General features: G+C 49.7%; 2 protein-coding genes across 7 annotated transcripts in view; one reads left to right on the forward strand and one right to left on the reverse strand.

Moving 5' to 3' along the window:
• The window catches only part of PIK3CD (phosphatidylinositol-4,5-bisphosphate 3-kinase catalytic subunit delta), a 32976-nt gene extending 26674 nt beyond the window's left edge, over positions 1–6302 (forward strand). For both annotated transcript variants that reach the window (XM_072608795.1, XM_072608796.1), the window contains exons 14-24: positions 30–151; positions 368–511; positions 761–860; positions 1046–1224; positions 1460–1578; positions 1737–1815; positions 2282–2449; positions 2778–2901; positions 3069–3214; positions 3599–3731; positions 4276–6302. In XM_072608795.1, coding sequence (XP_072464896.1) covers positions 30–151; positions 368–511; positions 761–860; positions 1046–1224; positions 1460–1578; positions 1737–1815; positions 2282–2449; positions 2778–2901; positions 3069–3214; positions 3599–3731; positions 4276–4413 — 1452 coding nt within the window. In that variant the 3' untranslated portion in view covers positions 4414–6302. The remainder of the gene's footprint in view (positions 1–29; positions 152–367; positions 512–760; positions 861–1045; positions 1225–1459; positions 1579–1736; positions 1816–2281; positions 2450–2777; positions 2902–3068; positions 3215–3598; positions 3732–4275) is intronic.
• An 80-nt stretch (positions 6303–6382) lies between these two features.
• The window catches only part of CLSTN1 (calsyntenin 1), a 93084-nt gene continuing 83546 nt past the window's right edge, over positions 6383–15920 (reverse strand). For 3 of the 5 annotated variants that reach the window (XM_072608797.1, XM_072608799.1, XM_072608802.1), the window contains 9 exons: positions 15016–15078; positions 13592–13743; positions 13076–13224; positions 12454–12680; positions 10473–10643; positions 10049–10197; positions 9160–9295; positions 8812–8996; positions 6383–8302 (listed from right to left, as the gene is read on the reverse strand). In XM_072608797.1, the coding sequence (XP_072464898.1) occupies positions 8102–8302; positions 8812–8996; positions 9160–9295; positions 10049–10197; positions 10473–10643; positions 12454–12680; positions 13076–13224; positions 13592–13743; positions 15016–15078 (1433 nt within the window). In that variant the 3' untranslated portion in view covers positions 6383–8101. The remainder of the gene's footprint in view (positions 8303–8811; positions 8997–9159; positions 9296–10048; positions 10198–10472; positions 10644–12453; positions 12681–13075; positions 13225–13591; positions 13744–15015; positions 15079–15920) is intronic. The other 2 variants (XM_072608801.1, XM_072608800.1) reach the window with 1 other exon arrangement.

Below are 15920 nucleotides of genomic sequence, written 5' to 3' on the forward strand. Positions count from 1 at the left end.
GCCATGCCGCTGACACGCCCTCTCTGCAGATGCTCTTTCTGCTGGGCTCCTGGCCCGAGCTCCCTGTGCTGAGCGCCCTGGAGCTGCTGGACTTCAGCTTCCCTGACCGCCACGTGGGCTCCTTCGCCATCCAGTCGTTGAGGAAGCTGACGTGAGTGAGGGGAGGGGGCCTTGGCCAAGTGGCGGAGGAGGACCCGGAGGTTCTAACCTGCCGTAAAGGGAGGGAAGCAGGTCCAAGGGCAGCATGTTGGCCACAAGGCCAGTGCCTCTGGGAGACGGACGAGGGACCCTCCTGGGGGTCCCTCGGGTGAGTCCTCTGCCCCTGCCCGTCCCGACCATAGCCTCGGTCCCCTTCCTTTCCCTTCAGGGATGATGAGCTCTTCCAGTACCTGCTGCAGCTGGTACAGGTCCTCAAGTACGAATCATACCTGGACTGTGAGTTGACCAAGTTCCTGCTGGATCGGGCTCTGGCCAACCGCAAGATTGGCCACTTCCTTTTCTGGCACCTGCGGTGAGTGTTGTCCGGCCACTGCTGGATTCCGCTGGGGTCCAAGCAGACCACTGTTGGAATTACAGCCCAGGGATGGGGGCAAAGGGGCTGACTTGTTCTTGTCTGGGATGGGAGAAAGAAGCCCCTTATCTGGCCTTGAGCCCAGGGAGGCATGGGTCAGCAGGGGCTGATGGGCTGGGTGTCCGTACCCCCCGACCTTGCCCCTCACCGGACGCCCAGCCAGGCTCATGTCCTTCATCTTTCCTCTAGCTCCGAGATGCACGTTCCCTCTGTGGCTCTGCGCTTTGGCCTCATTATGGAGGCCTATTGCCGTGGTAGCAACCACCACATGAAGGCCCTGATGAAGCAGGTGAGGTACCCACCCCCAGCACCACAGCAAGCCAGGGGAGCAGGGAGGGCGTCTCCTTCAGTCTGTTCTGCCATGGACACTGTATGTGCCTGCCAAGACTGAGACTGGCTGGAGAACAGCTCTTGCCCTGGGGGCCTTCCCAAGCTGGCCGGTGCTAACTGCTGCCCACCCTTTCTCCTGGCCAGGGGGAGGCATTGAACAAAATGAAGGCTCTGAATGACTTTGTTAAAGTGAGCTCCCAGAAGACCACCAAGCCACAGACCAAGGAACTGATGCATGTGTGTATGAGGCAGGAGACGTACTTAGAGGCCCTCTCCAACGTGCAGTCTCCCCTGAACCCCAGTACCTTACTGTCTGAAGTCTGGTAAGGCAGACAGTCCTCAGCTTGCCCTCTCCCCGTCTTCCTGCCAGCTCCATCCCTGCTTTTCCTTTTCCACTCATGCACCCTTGCCCCCAATCCTTCTCCCTTCCTCTAGCCTGGGTGTCCTTCCGGTCCCTTCTCTACCTCCACTCTCTGGGCTGCAGGGAGGGGGCCTTTTGCCTGGGATGGTGGCCTAGCTGAGGAGTCTCCTTGCAGACACATTCCCCCCTCCTTATAGTGTGGAGCAGTGCACTTTCATGGACTCCAAGATGAAGCCTTTGTGGATTGTGTACAGCAACGAAGAGGCTGGCGGAGGTGGGGACAGCCATGTGGGGATCATTTTTAAGAATGGTGATGGTGAGTGGGGGATGAGGTAGAAGGGGGAGAGGTGCTGCTGGTCACTCTTCCTCTGGGATTAGCTCTCCAGGCTCCCTGTTCCTGGCTAGGCTGAGGAAGGTTTTGAGAATCCTCAGAGACTCAGGCTGTGTTTCTCTTTCTCTGGGCTCCCGGGGCAGATCTACGCCAGGACATGCTGACTCTCCAGATGATCCAGCTGATGGACGTGCTATGGAAGCAGGAGGGATTGGACCTGAGGTGAGGTCCTGCCCTTGGCCACTGTGGGGAGAGGGTGGGAAAGGCTCTCACCCACCATGGTTTTTGAAGTCGTAACTGACTCTGATCTCTGGTTCCCCCTGTTTGCACCACCCTAAATTCTTAGTGCTGGTACCTGTCCCTTGGTTTCCCTGTACCACTTCCCTATGGGAACAATAGAACCCACATCCTGGATTGAGAGCTGCTGCCTCTCCTTGGGGGCTCTGGGACAAACTCCTTCTTCATTGGCACTTAGTTAAGGGAGAGGGAGGGAGCAGGGAAAACCCCCCAGGGCTTGGGACCAAGGGCCTAGATCCTATAGTTTGGGCCCTGACAGGTGAAGGCTGACTGCCTCAAGGCTCAGGAAGCAAGGAGGCTGCTGCTGGAGGAAGGCCCATGGGCAGATAGGCCTCGGGGTCCCACAGTCCCCAGCACAGCCTCAGAGGTACATGTACTCTGCCCAACACAGGATGACCCCCTATGGCTGCCTCTCCACGGGGGACCGGACGGGGCTCATTGAAGTGGTGTCACACTCGGACACCATCGCCAACATCCAGCTCAACAAAAGCAACATGGCAGCAACAGCAGCCTTCAATAAAGATGCCCTGCTGAACTGGCTCAAGTCCAAGAACCCTGGGTAGGTGAGGCTGGCTCTGGAGACGAGGTGTCTAAGCCTTGAGAATTCCTCCTTACATGGCCACAGACTCCCTCTTTTCCAGCTGGGAAGCCCTCCTTGCATGGCCACAGACTCTCTCTTTTCCAGCTGGCCCTTGGTTACTTCTGGATGTGTCCCCAAGAGCAGACAAAATTTGGGGGGAAGGACAGAAAAGAGGGCACAGAGAATATCCCCCAGGCCACCAGGTGGGGAGCATGGCTCCTGAGAGTCTGGAGTCAGCTGACCCAAGCAGAGCCTGCTGCAATGATGATAATGGTGATGACGGGATGCGGTGACCTCTGCTCTCCAGGGAGGCCTTGGAGCGAGCCATCGAGGAGTTCACACTCTCTTGTGCTGGCTACTGCGTGGCAACCTATGTGTTGGGCATTGGTGATCGGCACAGTGACAACATCATGATCCGAGAGAGTGGGCAGGTAGGGGCCTTGCTGGCACCCTGAGGGTCTGTCTCTTTGTCCTGGCTGCTCCTGGCAGCAGGGGGAGGGAGACTGCCAGGCCCTGGCTTGTGCTGCTCATTCCCAGGGTTCCACTATAGGTCGGAGAGGCTTTGAACACCATCCTCTTTGCCTTTTTTTTCCCAAAGCTCTTCCATATCGATTTTGGCCATTTCCTGGGCAATTTCAAGACCAAATTTGGAATCAACCGTGAGCGAGTTCCCTTCATCCTTACTTACGATTTTGTCCATGTGATCCAACAGGGGAAGACCAACAACAATGAGAAGTTTGAGAGGTGAGGGGGCCTGGCCCACCCCTGAGCCCAAGGGAGAGGATGACGTATCGGGGCACAATTTTTCTGCCCTTTCCCACTCCTTGAGTTGACTTAGATTCTTTGTCTGGCCTGAGGGCTAGTCTCCGTAGGGCAAAGATGGAAACCTAAATCCCTCTCCTGGAGTGGTAAAGGCTGCCAGAACCCCTGTGCCACCCCCACCTCCTCCTGCACTGATGCCATGTGGGGTCGAGTTTCAGGGACCCAGCTACAGAAGCAGACCCATCTCCAGGTCCCTAAGACAGCTGCTGCTGCTGGAGCTGGTCATAGGGTGACCAGCCAGGAGGGTGGGCTGTTTCCGAGAGGGGGCAGGCACAGCCACCACCACTGCCACCTCTCTCCACCCAGGTTCCGCGGTTACTGTGAAAGGGCATACACCATCCTCCGTCGCCATGGCCTCCTTTTCCTTCACCTCTTTGCACTGATGCGGGCAGCGGGACTGCCTGAACTCAGCTGCTCCAAAGACATCCAGTATCTCAAGGTGAGTCTGTGAGGCCATGTTCTATGTCCCTTAAATCAGTTCCATCGCTAATTTTCCAGGGTCTCTCCTAGGGCAGGGGCATGAAACAGGAGATCAGGGACAAGTGCCTGTGATTTGCCCCAGGTCTGTGGTAGACTGCTCACCTTCATACCAGCATTCCTGATTCCTTTTCTCACCTGCCAGAGCTAGAAGTGGCCAGTAGTGGTGGGAGCAGGTCAGAGTGTTGGGGGAAGGGGGGCTTCCACATGTTAGCCCCATCCTTTGGGGAACAATACAGTGATCACTTGTGTTGGAATGCCACTGTCCTGTACCCCAAGGTGGCTCTCCTCTGCCAAGCACAGAAGGTATCCTCCACAGGCAGAGCCCGCACATCTGATCTGGCTTGGAAGTCGGATGCAGGGAAGGCATTGGGTCCCAAAGCATGTCCTTCTGCACAGCCCTGACAGACCGCAGAGGCAAGCTCAGAGCACTCTTCCCCCAGCTTCTTTGGCACAAAGGGACCTGGATTTGGTTCCACTGTTGCCATAGCTCTCCCTTTTCTCAGGACTCCTTGGCCTTGGGGAAAACAGATGAAGAGGCCCTGAAGCACTTCCGAGTGAAGTTTAATGAAGCCCTTCGAGAAAGCTGGAAAACCAAAGTGAACTGGCTGGCCCACAACGTGTCCAAAGACAACCGGCAGTAGCAGCGGCCCCAGCCCGGCCTCCAGCACAGCCGGGGGCCCTCTGACCACTCCGCAGTCTCCGCTGCTGCTAAGGGACCATCGGCTGTTTCTTTGGGAGCCAAACAGCCCATGCTGCATCTCGCAGGACAAGGACCTGCTCAATTGCCTTTGGTTTACATGGAAAGAAATTCCTGCATTTAATTTATTGATGACTTGAAACTTTAAGGAACGAAGGAAAAAGCAGCAAATTGAAATGCATTCTTATATGGGGCAAGGAAAGGGAGACTTGCAGTTTGCAATAATTCAAGCTTTGGATAAGAGAAAAAAAGGGGATGGCATTTGGGCCCCGTTGTGGAGGACCCCATCACGCTCTGAGCCAAAAAGGCCCCCACCAGGGGGTCTCAGAGTGAGTGCAGCCTCACCTTGATAGGAGAGCACATTTTCTCTGAGACCATCTGCACTGGCTCCTGCTGTATTGAGGGCATCCTCACCCCACTCACCACCTCGCATCTCCTCACTGCTTAGTCCACATCTGGACCTGGAGGAGACTGCCCTGGCAAATCCCTGCTGCACCTGCGCATTCTCCACTAGCTGCTAGTACTTGGGCAGGCTCCCCGAGGAAGCCAGGGCCCTGTTGAGGCCCACTGCATTTTATTCGGGATTCAGGGATGCTCACTGTGTATCTTCTAATTTAGCTCTTTTTAGATGTGAAAAGGAAGGTTCCGTCTAGTTGTTGATCAGAGCAAAGTGATTTTGTCTGTACCTGAGATGGAACAGCCAAACTAGCTCCCTGGGGGAGCCCCAGTGTAAGAGGAAGCTATGAATTGTATTCACTGGCACGTCCACTTTCAGTTGGGATGTGTGTTCTTTAAATGCTTATCATTCAACCATGTTTAAAAAACAAATCGCCACCACTTGGGCTTGTCTTAGCTTGCACTGTTAGCTAAGAGGTGAGAATGGGACAAGTGTGCTTTAACGTAGTCACTTGCTGCCTGCTTCTGAGAGCAGCATTTTTTGTGTTTTGGTTTGGTTTTTTGTTTTTTGGGTTTTTTTTAAACCTTGAAACCGTGTGAAAAGCTTATAGGCTACTGTCACCATGTCTTTCACCAGACCAGCTACAGGTCTGGGACTTGTGAAAACTTCATTTTCTGATATGCCTTCAGCAACAAGCTTCCAGATTGTATGTGGTGAGTGGGTGACTGAGGGTGGCCAGGACCCGAGAGCATGGTTTACACATCACTTCTACTTGAGGCCTGGGAGTTGCCTCCACAAACCCTCCCTGGCCTCTTCCTGCCTTGTCCATGATGAAGGAAGTTGAGGTGTTAAGGGAGTCAAAGGCAGGAACCGCTCTCCTCTCCCTAGACCAGGTGCATTGTTAAATAAGAACAAGGTGCTGCCCCCTTTCTCAGTTTAGGTCGAGTGTACATCAGGCCCAGGTAAAAGGGCCTAGTGTGTGCACAGTTAGGTTTGCCACTGCTGGGCGGGTCTGCATCAGTCAGAAATCAGCTCCCACCCACACTGCCCCATCCTGTTTGGAGTCCAAATTGACTGCACTTTTGTTTCAAAGTAAATAATGAAATTTAAAAAAACAGAACAAAACCCATCCAGCTCACCTGTTTTAAAATAGGAAAAGCCAAGACTAGAACTTTATTTATTTAAACGGGTTTGTGTGCTTCCTGGCTCAAGGCGGCACAATTTTGCACATACATAGCAATTCTTGGTTTCAGTGTACAGACTGTATGTGCCTAGTTTGAAGAAATATTTTCTATTTTTTTAAATCATTTCATATTTCTGTACGTAGAAGGATGTGTTGTGTGTGACTGTGGGTTAAGACAAGTGGTCTGTGAAACCTTGGAATGAGAGGTAGAAGCAGATTTTTAAAAAAAAAAAAATAAAGCCTTTTTACGTCAGTAGAGTCTCTGCTCAAGACACATGGGGAGCTTCTCAGTGGGTGGCATCAATTCCCTTCAAAAAGAATCTCACACCAGGCTTAGAATCAGAAATTTATTGTAGCTTATAGTCTTTCCGAACTGACCTATCACCAATATACACATCTGAGAAAGGAGACCAGAGCACGATTACACAAGGTCACCTGTCAGTATGGAGCTTTACTCTTTTATCACTTGGCATCTAAATACAGTAGTTACAGTGACAGTATATGGAAGGAAAAGCCTACACATCAACAGTAACACAGGACAACTGTTAGACATAATCCCCAGTTTACTTCCAACTAGCAGGTATGTTATCACAGAAAAGTAGTCAAAATCATTCCCCCCAACCCCCACCCCCCACCCCTATTTAGAAATCTAAAATTTTACATTTAAATTTCTTTTAAAAAAAAAAACGATTTGGGCCCTTTGCTAACAGGTCGGCACCACAGCCCCATGAACAAACAGAAGAAGTTCATCTTCTCTTTCCTCCAAGCCTTGGAGAGCAGACCTGTAGAGGGGTCACGTGGGAGGAATGGGCTGGTGCCCAGAGCCAAAGGTCAGGTGTTCAGACAAGCTCGTCCCACCCGCCTTGGGGAGTGGGCAGTGAAAGAACAAGGCTCTTGTCAGCTGTTTGTTCAAGGGTCTGTGCTCTCATCGATGGTGACCTCAGCCGGCTGCCTGCCCTCAAACCACGTGTTCAGCTTGGTGCACAGCTGGTTTGTATATTCTATTCTATAACTCCACCAGCAGGGGAAAGAAAGACAGTTATGAAATAGAAATAAAAAAGTCTCGCACCAGAGTCCAGGTTACTGTACAAGGAACTACAGGTCGTTAGCAGGACTGTGTGAAAGGAGGGGACGATCCCAGCTATGTCCCACCCACCCCATCACCCAAATTAGAAAAAAATATGTAACTCCCCAAGAAAATACAGAGGCTCTGCTGTTTCTGGCCACTGAGGGGTCTCCAAACCTTACCCTCCCCTTTATCAATCAGGCAGGTGAACAGGCATCCCACCCAAGAAGCAGAGCAGCCTCCAGTTGGGAAGGGTTGGGACCCTCCAAGAAGCTCTTGGCATAGAACCCAAATGGTTGGTCTATGACCTCCAGGCAGTGCTTTCTAACAACTTACCCTCGGAAATGCCTTGGGGACCAAGCTTGGAACTGTCCTAAGGCAGGGCAGCTGAAGTTTCAGAGATTTGGGGAAAGTCTAAACAGTTGGTTAGCCACAGACTTTCCTCTTTGTTCCCCATGAAGAAGACAACAGGGCACCCTGTCTAGTCTTCCTTCTTCCCCAGCCCCCTATCCATTGCCTCAAACACCAGTCTCTTAACATTATCACAAAAAAGGACATCAACAGAATTTCAATTTATTTACAAAATATCAAAAAGTTAATCATCTACACATTGACTCTCCTTGCCACCTTACACATGCACTAATTTGGAAAAAAATAAAACTTTTTTTTTAAAAAAAGGAAAAATGTTCAGTGGGTGGGAATGAGCAATGTTTACCCTTTGTCGACACGTCCAAGCGCTGCAGCTTGGCTGGAGGAACAGGAGGAGGGCGGAGCTTGGACACCTGGGAACACAGCAGGGAAGCGGAGCTGGGACAGTGGAGGAGAAAGGGCCAACAGGGCCTTATGTGCTGCTGACAACCCCAACAACCTGATCCAGTCAGTGGGAAGGAGGGGCAAGCAGGGGGGGCAGCAGGGGGCAGCAGGAGGGCCACTGGGCCAACTGGCCAAAATGATTTTGTACACCAGGGGCGGCAGCGGGGCTGGTCTCAGTAGCTGAGGGTTGAGTCATCCCACTCTAACTGCTGCTGTCTGTTCACGTTCTGCTGGTCTTCCTCCGGCTCGCCTTCTTCTTCCTCACTGCTTTCCGACTCTGCACTAGTGATGTCATCTTCTTCTTCACCATCCTCACTCTCCTCCTCCTCCTCTTCCTCCTCTTCCTCTTCACTGCTGTGCTGGTCCTCATAGGTCTGACAAATAGAAACCCAGTGAATCGGCCTTCCGCACCTGCCCACTCCCCAGGACCACCTGACAGCCTCCTTTACCATGACAAAACAGAGGTGAGCCCCCCTCCACCAAAGCCTGCAGACCCAGGCCTCAAGCGACATCGCCTAATTCTTAGCTGACTAGCCTGCAAGGATGAAAAGCTCCATTTTCTTCCCCGTGTTACAAACTGGGCCCAATCTATGTGCAAAGCAGAAGAGAGATGGGAAGGAAAAAACTCCCACCTGTACAAGAAGAGGACAAACGGCATTCTGCTAGACAACCGAGTCCTATCTGTGTAGATCCCCTAACCCCATGTGAAATCAACTGATGCTACAGACTCGTCAGAGAGGCAACGTTTCCCAAGGAAATGCATAAATACTTCCTAAATCATCTTCACAACCAAGGCTGACCGAGAAGCATGTGCAGCAGTGTGCGTTTGGAGCTTGTACTCTGCCCCTCCCACCTCAAGGCCGCCCGGTATAGCCTAACCTACCTCCATGGGGTTCACTGTAATGGTCAAGGCAGAGTCATCCCAATCCATCTCATTCTCTTTCCCTGTGTCCTGATCCCGCATAGTTCGCTGGTGTGCAGCCCGGATCCGGAATACTCCCAGGATGATCATGAAAACCAGGAAGCTAACACATACCACAATCACAACAGTTGCTGTACTGGGAACAACTATGAGACAAAAAAGAAAAATAAGATCATTTTAAATTTAAAACAACAACTTGGAATAGAGGAATATCCTCTCTCTAGGTCAAAAGCAGCTACTTCATTTGGCCCCAAAGATCCCATGAAGGGGGTGAAAGGGCAGCAGAAATGCCCTATCAGATACTCTTACCTGAAAACGGGTGGGGATTAGCTAGATTGTGGCCAGACAGATCAACAAATGAGTGATGTGCAGGATGGACAAACTGAGGCTGGGCTGCGATATGGTTAGCATGTTCCACTGGGTTGGCCGTATGGATGACGCTCACCTATAAGAGAGAAAAACAGGCTTTGCCAGAGCCTGGGCTTCTCAGGCAGAAAGAAACAGAGCCCAGGAGTCCACAGGAACACTGCCTCAACTACAGGGAACCCCAACTTTGTTTTCTCTCAATTCAGCAACATTCCCTGACCTAAAAGAATAGCCACCGACACAAAGCCAGCTGGTCATCCACTCCTAAGGGGCCCAGAGACGCTCTGGTAAGAAAAGTGGCTGTCTGTTCAGATCCCAAAAGCCAACCAACAGCCTCTTGTTCCTGTTGCCTAGTCAGTCCCTGCTCAGAAGTCACTGTCGGCTGCAGCATTCCCTAAAGGGCAAGAGGATGAGCCCTGGGCCTCAGACCAATCAGATGACTGATCTACACATTTATTTTTCTCTGGGTGTTTCTTCTCATGACAACATTCATTCACTTATCCTCTCACATGCCAGATCACCAGAAACCACCCAGATCCAGTCTCAAGGCCCGAGGCTCTCTGTCAGCTGCCTTTTACCACCGCCTTCCATCCTCTCCCCATCTATAGACTGAGACTGCCTACGGAAAGAAGGAAATGCTTGACTTGACCCAATAAGTGTGTCCTTCCAAAACCCATAAAGACAGCTGTGAGACTTCCCTCTAGATGGAAATAGAAAATTTAGACATTATTTCTTCAGCACCCCAAGGACTTCTGAGCTAAGTGCAGTCATCAACATCAGGACCAAGGAGGGCCCACATACCACCAGCCCCATTCAGCCATCACTGACAAACCTCGACTTTAAATTCATTGCTGACATAGCGTCCATTCAGTTCAGAGCACACCAGCTTGAACTTCCTGTCCAGCACAGAGGTAGAGGCATGCCAATTGCGGTAACGCACCAGATGCAGCACCTCCTCATAGCTCGCCATTGTGTCCACACCTGAAGATAGAAAAGCTTGGCTGGTAAGATTTCATAATATGAGGGAGCCCTACAGGAGGACTTCCAGAATGAGCACAACAGCCATGAGCACAGTGCCTTCTGCCCACATCCCTGTGCATTCTTTCTATTCAGAATTCCAGAGAGGAAAATTTCTACTGTATAGACTTCTCCTGACTTTCCCAAGCTCCCAGGAGCAGGGGGAAGGTGAAGGGAGAAGAAAAAGCAGCCATTACCTTCTCTGCCTAGCCTGCCAGCTGGTTCAGTTTTGCTCTCACCTGTAATGATGACACCCAGGTTGGAGCTGCTCATCTCGATGCCCTTCTGCTGCAGGCGGGCCATATCCACCTCCAAACTTTCTTGATCTGGATTCAGCTCCTCGCCCAACACCGTGATCTCACACGTGTCCAGATTGTGCATGATTTCCTCAGACACCAATGACTCTTGAACTAAAAAAAGAGAAGGTGCACCAAAGGGTCCCAGAAATCACTGCTGGCCAACCATGACAAGACTGGAAAGCTTACAGGAGATCCCTGAAATGTTCCTTCACTAAAGGAGACTTTTGGGAGACCACTTTACTCACAGTAACCTCTCTTTGTTTGGAAGGAAACAGAAGTCAACACACATCAAGCCCACTTCACCAGCCCTCCAGCCCAGGCCTGGGGTTTTCCAAACTCCTCTTTGGCTCTCATATCAGGGTATGGGGGACCTTAAAGGCTTTTCCTGGCTACTTTCAAGGATAAAGAACTAGATGAAGCCATATACAGTGATATGCACAACCTGAAGTGAAATGTTTAAAATGCATTATTTTAGAGAATACCTTCTACCAACTTCATCTTTCTCCAGGCTTACTGACAAAAATCAATTTCTTTTTTTCTCTGGGGTCTGACCTCAGAGAAGCTCACCTTCCCAGAAAATGCCCTAAAACCAGACATTTCAAATAAGACTAAGATTCCTAGGCTATGTGTCTCCAATGGCCTTTCCTCAATCCTCATTCTGCAGCCTCTCTTAAGGTTTTTGGAACATTCCCTCTCCTGGTTCTCTTCCTACCTGTCTGACTGCCCCTTCCATCTCCTTTGCTGGATCCTCATCTATGTAGCGCCCTCTGGCCTGGGCTTTTCTCTCCTCCTACACTACTTCACTCGGTGATCCCATCAGCTCCCATGGATTTAATGACCTCAAACTTCTGCCCTTCAAAGTCCTGCCCGATCTCCAATGTCACATCTTAAACTGGATGTCCAGTTTGAGATTGTAAATTTATCTTAAACAGATATCTCAAATTCAGCCACCACCCTGCCAGTCCCTTAGGCTCACAACCTGTCACTCTCTCTAAGACCTATCGATTTCACCTCTGCACCATGCCTCAAATGCCCTCCTTTCTCTCCCCTTACACTGTCCCCACTCTGGAGCAGGCCCTCATCACCTCACATCACCTGGATTACTGCAACAGCTGCTGGGGGGGGGGGGGGTCTGCCCACCTCAACTCTCTCCCCATTCCAGTCCATCCTCCATTTGGGCACCAAAGTGACTTTCCTAAAACAGAGGTCCAATCATGCCACTCAATTACTCAATAAACTCCCAAGGCTCCGTACTGCTTCCAAGAGCAAATACCAAATGTCCTATTTGGCATTCAAAGCCCTCCATAACTTGGGTCCCTCCAGTCTTCTTACACCTTACTCCTCTTCAATCCAGTGACCCTGGTCTCCTGGCTGTTCCACAAAACAAGACCTTCCATCTCTCAGTTCTGGGCCTTCTCTCTGGCTGTCCCCCATGCCTGGAACACTCTCTCTCCTCATCTTAGCCTATTGGCTTCCCTGCTTCCATTCAAGTCCCAACTATCTTTTACTGGACAGAGCAAAATCCTCTCTTCTACAGGAATCCTTCTCCAAACCCCAAGCAGATGCCTTCACTCTGTTACATATTTCCAGTTTATCCTGTATGTAGCTCCTCTATACATATGGTTGCTTTTTGTCTCCCCCATTAGACTGTAAGATCCTTGAGGGCAGAGACAGTCTTCTGCCTCTTTTGTATCCCCAGGACTTAGCACAGAGCCTGGCATATAGCAGATGCTTAATATTCACTGATTAACTGAAAGTAATAGAGACATTATAATCTCTAGAATCCCTGAGAGATGGGCCAGAAGCAAGTGTGGGTGAAAGCAACTAAATTCACGACTCAGTAAGGTGCGTTGTAAAAACAATTCAGAGTTTCTCATGCTTGTTTGCTGCTGGAGAAGGTCAGAGGTGGTGCATCTGTTACCTGTGGGATCCTCATCTCCATCCGTGTCCTGTTCCACTTCCCGGGTGATGGTACTAATGATCCGAAGCTCTGGGAACAGGGAGACTCCCTCAGCACTTTCAAATTCTGAAGCAGCCCGAGCAAAATGGTTAATACCACTCAAGCTGATTTTGGGCTCTTCTGGCTGTAAGACCATCACATAGCCATCCACAAGAGGGATTGACATACATGCCTCTTCATTGAAGCATCTGCAGTAAGACACAGGGCAGGGTCAGTCCAAAGTCAAACTGATGAAATGCTAGAAATGGTTATTTCAAGAGGCATATGACACAACTTCTTTCAGGGGTCAAATACATCACAGCTCCAAAATCCTTCATTACTGACTTCAAATAATGACATTTTAGGGGTGGAGATGGTTTTCCTGAATTTGCTTTTTTGTGTACATGAATGTGATAGGTTATCTTTTATTGCAAAAGTAACAATAGGATTGCTCAAACTAAAAATCCTGGTGCAATTTCATAAAACCCCCTTTAATAAGCCCCAATATTCTTCCCACTCTTACCCTACCCCAACCTCCCAAGCTACATCCCCCCGCCCCCCACTGCCTACCACTGCCCCATCCCTATCAAAGATGAAGACCTACTTGACAGTGCTGGTGATCTGGAGCCTTCGGATTCCTGGCGTGGGGAACTGTCGAGAATTCAGATAGGAAATGTGCTGCATGGCCTTATCAAACCGCTCTATGTCATCTCCTTCCAAAGTCAGCACTGACTGGCTGGGGTTTGCTTGAATCTAGTCATTCCAAAAGAAATAAAGGGAAGAGAGCTCTGGATGGCAAGACAGGATGGAGGAGCAGAGAGCTGTCAATGGGTAAGGGCAAACAGGTCAACAAGTGAAGACACCAGAAATCTAGAGGTGTTCACATGTAGTAAGTGAGCCAATTATCAGTAGAGGTTAAAATGAATCATTTAAAAATATTTCCTAATCTCAGTAAAGGACAGAGTTAGAAGAAGAAACAGAACTATGAAGAAAGCTCTTACATGCTCTATCATTTTAATGGAAAGGACTTTTTAAATAATGTCACCTCCTCTCTTTCCCCACAGTCTCATTATTAATGGCAATTTAGGAGAATACTGCTGCATCCTTAGACTAACTTTACCTTCAAGCCTTTGCTATCAGTCACTTGCAAATCGAGTCCTTCTTTGCAGGTGTAAAGACAATCAATCACCTTCTTATTTTCCAGTTTCCCAGAGCGAATCATTAAACCAGCCAGATTACCTCGGAAAAATTGAGCCATGTGCAGCTCACCACCTTTGGGAAAAGAAGAAAGGAGAAGTTAATACATCCCTACTTCCTTCACTTTGTTTTGAACTGAAGTGTTACCAGTGAAGGACAGATTATGTGTAACATGCAGGTTAGTTCACAACCATTTCTGTTAGCTTTGCGATTACATAAATGCACAATGGAGAAATTAAACAACTCATGACCATGCATATGACCTGGAGAAGGAGGAAGAGAGAAGGGCCAGGGGACCTGGATGGTAAAGTGCGGACAAGCAAGCAGCCTTCTGGCTCCTATGCTGCAGCGTCCTCGCCTCTCCCCAAGGAAGATTCAACCTCCGCTTTCTGAACAATGACTTAGGATGCAACAGACTCATCTTGAGATGTAAATGAACTCTCTCATTAGATACTAAGGCACCTAACGCTGTTAACAGTCATCTGTGTATCTCCTTTTTTGCCTTTCCCCAAACCACTCCAACGAATACAGGCTCTGAGAATACAAACTAATTTTAGGATATCCTCAGCAAACCATGATGAGGAAAGTAAATACACTCCTAAAAACCATCTAACTACTGATCCAAATGCCTTTTAGCCTAGCTAACTTACCCAGCTGGTGCCAGCAAAACACTGACGGACCTACACAGACTGGACACAAAGGATCACAGAATGAAATGGGATATCAGATCCCGAAAGCCCCAACCAAGGTAAAAAGAGACCTTGTCCCTAAATTGGTCAGGAGCCAGAAAGAAGTTTTTAGAAGCATCCTTCATTTCCAGATTAGGCTAAAATAAGCCAGTTATCCTGAGCATTCAAGAAAGCTCTTTGCTTTCCACTTAGTCCTAAGGATAAACACCATACTGAGAAATGAACCATGCCCCAAAAACCTGAAAACCAAAGCAGAATTCAGTCCAACCAGGAGGGATGAGTTGTGCTTTATTTCAAGGTTGGGCCCTGCGGGAAGAGGAGGCAATCCCCAACCCTGCCTTTGGGGATTTCAGAAGGCCACATGCAATGGGACATGAACAAAGCTTGATGGAAAGATGCTGCCATTAGTGCTGTGTATTAATAAACCTCTGCTCTCACATCACTGAGATCCTAATGAAGTCTGGGCACCTGTGAAAGGGCAAAAATGAAAGTCCAGAGAAGCCACGAGCACGAGGCAAAGACAAGCCCAGAAGCTGCTCAGATGGCATCTGTGGCCAAAATGCAACTTGGCGATTTCATGCAAATATGGAATGAGGTGGTTGTTTTGTCTTTGAAAGGGAAATAAGATAGAAAACAGTAGGAAAGAAACTCCAGCAACCTGCAGAGGTCACCGTCACTGCCTCCGTCTCAGTCTCATTGTCATTTTCATTTCCTGAATACTCTGTAGAAAAGTAAGACAAAGACAGCAGAGAAGGACCAACAGGTTAGGATCTTCTGACTGGGCCCTGGACAGCAGACCCCCAGCCCCACAGAAATGCCATCCCTCTCAGCCCACAGGACCTCACCTTCCATCATTGGACGTGTTCAAAATAGGGCAGGGGGTGAAGCCCCTGGAACAACAACACGAGGAACAACTTGCATTCACAAACACCCCTAAGGTTTATAAAGTGGTTTATACACATGATCTCCTTTTAGCAAGGCCGACTCAGGGAAACAGGGCTTGTAGGGCAATGACCTGCCTCAGGTGACAGGGCTGTGGAGGGGCAGGATCTTCCCACTACCCCCACAGTCTCTGGTGGCCACACAAATGGCTACACCTCCCAATATGACACTGAACCCTAGAGTGTTTCCAGTGGACGGTTTCTACCCCCAAGGCCCCTTTGTCATATTTGGAAGAGGACAAACAGGGTGCATGTGCCAAACTGTGGCTCATTTCAATCTGGATTACCAGGGAGGAAAAGTTCACTGAAGCTCAACATTGTCACATTTCATAAAACAAACAGCACAGCCCATATTACAGCTCACCCTTTAAAATCTTTCACTGGAAACTTTTTATAACATCATCTTCATTTCTGAACATATCCCTCCTTCCCACCCAATGAGCCACCCCTTAGAACAAAGAACAGCTCAGCCAAACAGATTAACAACATGCTGCCCCCATCCCCATCCTGGCTTGTAACTCCATCACTCATTTACCTCCTCACAAGTATGAGGAGCCAGGGAGGGGCAGGGGCTGGGACCAGACCCCACAGAGGAAGAGCCTGTGGCTGTACTGGAGAGGTC

The sequence above is a fragment of the Notamacropus eugenii genome, chromosome 5 (genome assembly GCF_028372415.1).
Source record: "Notamacropus eugenii isolate mMacEug1 chromosome 5, mMacEug1.pri_v2, whole genome shotgun sequence".
In the NCBI taxonomy this organism is placed as follows: domain Eukaryota; kingdom Metazoa; phylum Chordata; class Mammalia; order Diprotodontia; family Macropodidae; genus Notamacropus; species Notamacropus eugenii.